At 32.4% G+C, this 3369-nt stretch overlaps 1 protein-coding gene across 1 annotated transcript; it reads right to left on the reverse strand.

Annotated features, from left to right (window-relative positions):
- Nucleotides 1-773: 773 nt before the first annotated feature.
- On the reverse strand, nucleotides 774-3034 carry LOC136027320 (zinc finger protein OZF-like). Its single transcript, XM_065704445.1, has one exon. The coding sequence runs from the start codon at nucleotides 2761-2763 to the stop codon at nucleotides 1525-1527; it is 1239 nt and encodes a 412-aa protein (XP_065560517.1). The 5' UTR covers nucleotides 2764-3034; the 3' UTR covers nucleotides 774-1524.
- Between the last annotated feature and the right edge of the window lie 335 nt (nucleotides 3035-3369).

Raw genomic sequence — 3369 nt, forward strand, 5'->3', positions numbered from 1 at the left:
AAGAATAGTAGCCTACTCAGAAACTTTTAAAATACTATATTTTGATTTAATGACCCTGTTTCATTAGATGTTCACGTTTATAGACAAGAAGACAAAATCTAATTCTATATATTATAGCTCTTTGTGTTAGAACACAAGGGACAATGAGAATATATATATATATATATATATATATATATATATATATATATATATATATATATATATATATATATATATATATATAGAAGCCGCCGCGTGTCATGCTGGGGCCCAGCGGCGAAGCCACCCGACCGGGACACTCAAAGAGAAATTACAGCAATAGCAGCAACCTAAGCATTTTCCAAGATTTTAGGTTCCGCCCTTCCAACTTCTGCTTCAGCGGATCCGGTCAGGACATAAAATAAGAGCTCTGAGACATGATATCCTTCCAAACATCAAATTTCATTAAGATCCGATCACTCCTTCGTAAGTTAAAAATACCTCATTTTTCTAATTTTTCAGAATTAACCCCTCCCCCCCCCCAACAGAGCAAATCTGTTAAATCTAAAAGGTTAATTAAATCCCTAAATTCATATGCTCAAAAAACCTTTAGGATTAGTGGAAAATAATCGTGCTAAAATAGTGATAAAATGGTTGGATTTGGCTTGAGGGGGAAAATTCGCAGGCATGCATATATTGATTTTCGTTGTAAAGTAGCATATTACATACAAATGAGTCACCTTTGTTTGCTACTCTTTCCTCGAGAAAACGGAGGGCTTCCCAGGAAATGCATATAACATTGAAAGGTCCCAATGACCAATGGTCGATAGACAACTTGCAATATGTTTTACCTAAGGTCGATGATGTGTTTGCAATTTTACACCTTTAAAGTGATAATAGTATGCATAGAAGCAGATTTTTTGTCGAAATATTTATTTTATCTTAAATTTCATGTTTTATCCTTTACAAAAGGCACTAGATATAGCGACTTCCTTTAGAATGAGTCCTTAAACAACTCTTTTATGTTCCAGTGCCCCGCTAGTAGGAGAAAAAAATTGAAAAAGGACAAATCGGTCCCTTGCAAAAAAGTGATTTCCCTTGTTTTCCGAGCCAGAAGACTGTAATTTCCTGTGCTTTTTGGATATGGCGATTCTAATGGTGACTTTTGATTTCGATCCGATATATTGTCAAAACAATTGATTATAGGGTACTATGTGTCGAGGTCCTTTCTTTACTAGGCACAATAGTAGACATTGGCGAGATCACTATAATTTTTGGAGGGTTTCTCCCTCTTTTTCAAAAGGTTGGCGTGTTTTTCAGGCTCATATATATCATTGAGTAATTACAAGAAAGAATCAAATAAAAGCGGAGCTATAATAAATCCAAAGACGAATGAAGGTTAAATTATAAAATTTAATTGAAACTTAAAACAATCCAAAATTTAAATGAATCAAATGTCAATTTTGAAAAAAAAGATAAATCAGTAGGAATAACATCTCGTATCACTTTTTAATTCTTTAAATTCGTATGGTTTTTCATCAGCGTGTGTTTTCATATGCCTAGTTAAATTGTTCTTGATAGAAAATTTGTTTTTGCATGCTTGTGAGTTCTCATATGCTTAGCCAAACTGGACTTGAAAGAAAATTCCATTTTGCATGTTTCACATCCATAGGGTTTTTCACCAGTGTGCGTTCTCATATGCTCAGTCAAAACAAACTTTGAAGACGATTTCTTTTTGCATACGTCACATTCATATGGTTTTTCACCAGTATGGGTTCTCATATGACTAGCCAAATAGGACTTGGTAGAAAATTTCTTTTTACATGTTTCACATTCATATGGTTTTTCTCCACTGTGTGTTCTCATATGCTTAGCCAAATTGGACTTCAAAGAAAATTGCATTTTGCATGTTTCACATCCATAGGGTTTTTCACTAGTGTGCGTTATCATATGCTCAGTCAAAACAAACTTTATAGAAAATTTCTTTTTGCATGTTTCACATTCATATGGTTTTTCTCCACTGTGAATTCTCATGTGCACAGCCAAATGGGACTTGGTAGAAAATTTCTTTTTACATGTTTCACATTCGTATGGTTTTTCTCCACTGTGAAATCTCATATGAATAGCCAAATAGGACTTGATAGAAAATTTCTTTTTACATGTTTCACATTCGTATGGTTTTTCTCCACTGTGAATTCTCATATGCATAGCCAAATGGGACTTGATAGAAAATTTATTTTTACATGTTTCACATTCATATGGTTTTTCTCCACTGTGCATTCTCATATGCACAGCCAAATGGGACTTGGTAGAAAATCTCTTACTACATGTTTCACATTCGTATGGTTTTTCTCCAGTGTGAATTTTCATATGACTAGCCAAATTGGACTTGGTAGAAAATTTCTTTTTGCATGTTTCACATTCATATGGTTTTTCTCCACTGTGAATTTTCATATGTACAGCCAAATAGGACTTGGTAGAAAATTTCTTTTTGCATATTTCACATTCATATGGTTTTTCCCCACTGTGAATTCTCATATGCACAGCCAAATGGGACTTCGAAGAAAACTTCTTTTTGCATTCTTCACATTCATAGTATTTTATCCCGTTTTGAGTCCTCATATGCCTAGCCAATCTGTGCTTCAAAGGAATTTGTTTTTCGCAGTCCAGTTGTAAGTCATCTTGGTATGTAAAATCGGTCACTCCAGTCATAAGCTGGGAATCTGGGTCAAGATCAAAGTTTCCAGAACTTAGTGCCATATCACAATGCTGGCTGTTTGTATTTGTACTTGTTATTAGCATACTTATATTACTGCTTGCTTTTCAAAAGTAGACTGATGGATCTTCCTAGACAACGCTTGTTTTTATGCTATGAATGACGTCACTGAAATATATTATGGTATACATTTTTATATGACGTCATTTACGGATGTAATATGAATGCAGCCTTTTATATTAGTGGATGAAGTCATTAAGATACTGATGTATACAATAATGACGTCATTCACATGTCTTTTCCCCAAAATTAAGGCTCTGGACGAATTTTCTGAAACTCGTGACATATATAGATCGATTTTTAGGCCTGAAAATCTGAAGATGTCAGCTTTCCCCATATATATATATATATATATATATATATATATATATATATATATATATATATATATATATATATATATATATATATATATATATATACATATATATATATATATATATATATATATATATATATATATATATATACATATATATATATATACATATATCTATATATATAAAAATAAGTTGTCTGTGTGTGGATCTGTGGATCTGTGGATCAGGTGACGTCACACTAAATTATTTCACACTAATACAAAAGAAGAAAAAAACTAAAAAAGGTAAAAACTACAAAAAAAACTAAAAAGA

The sequence above is a fragment of the Artemia franciscana genome, chromosome 5, assembly GCF_032884065.1.
Source record: "Artemia franciscana chromosome 5, ASM3288406v1, whole genome shotgun sequence".
In the NCBI taxonomy this organism is placed as follows: Eukaryota; Metazoa; Arthropoda; class Branchiopoda; order Anostraca; family Artemiidae; genus Artemia; species Artemia franciscana.

What these genes read in the sequence shown, in the direction of transcription:
- LOC136027320 (XM_065704445.1), bottom strand. Translation starts at nt 2,763, where the DNA reads ATGCTAATAACAAGTACAAATACAAACAGCCAGCATTGTGATATGGCA.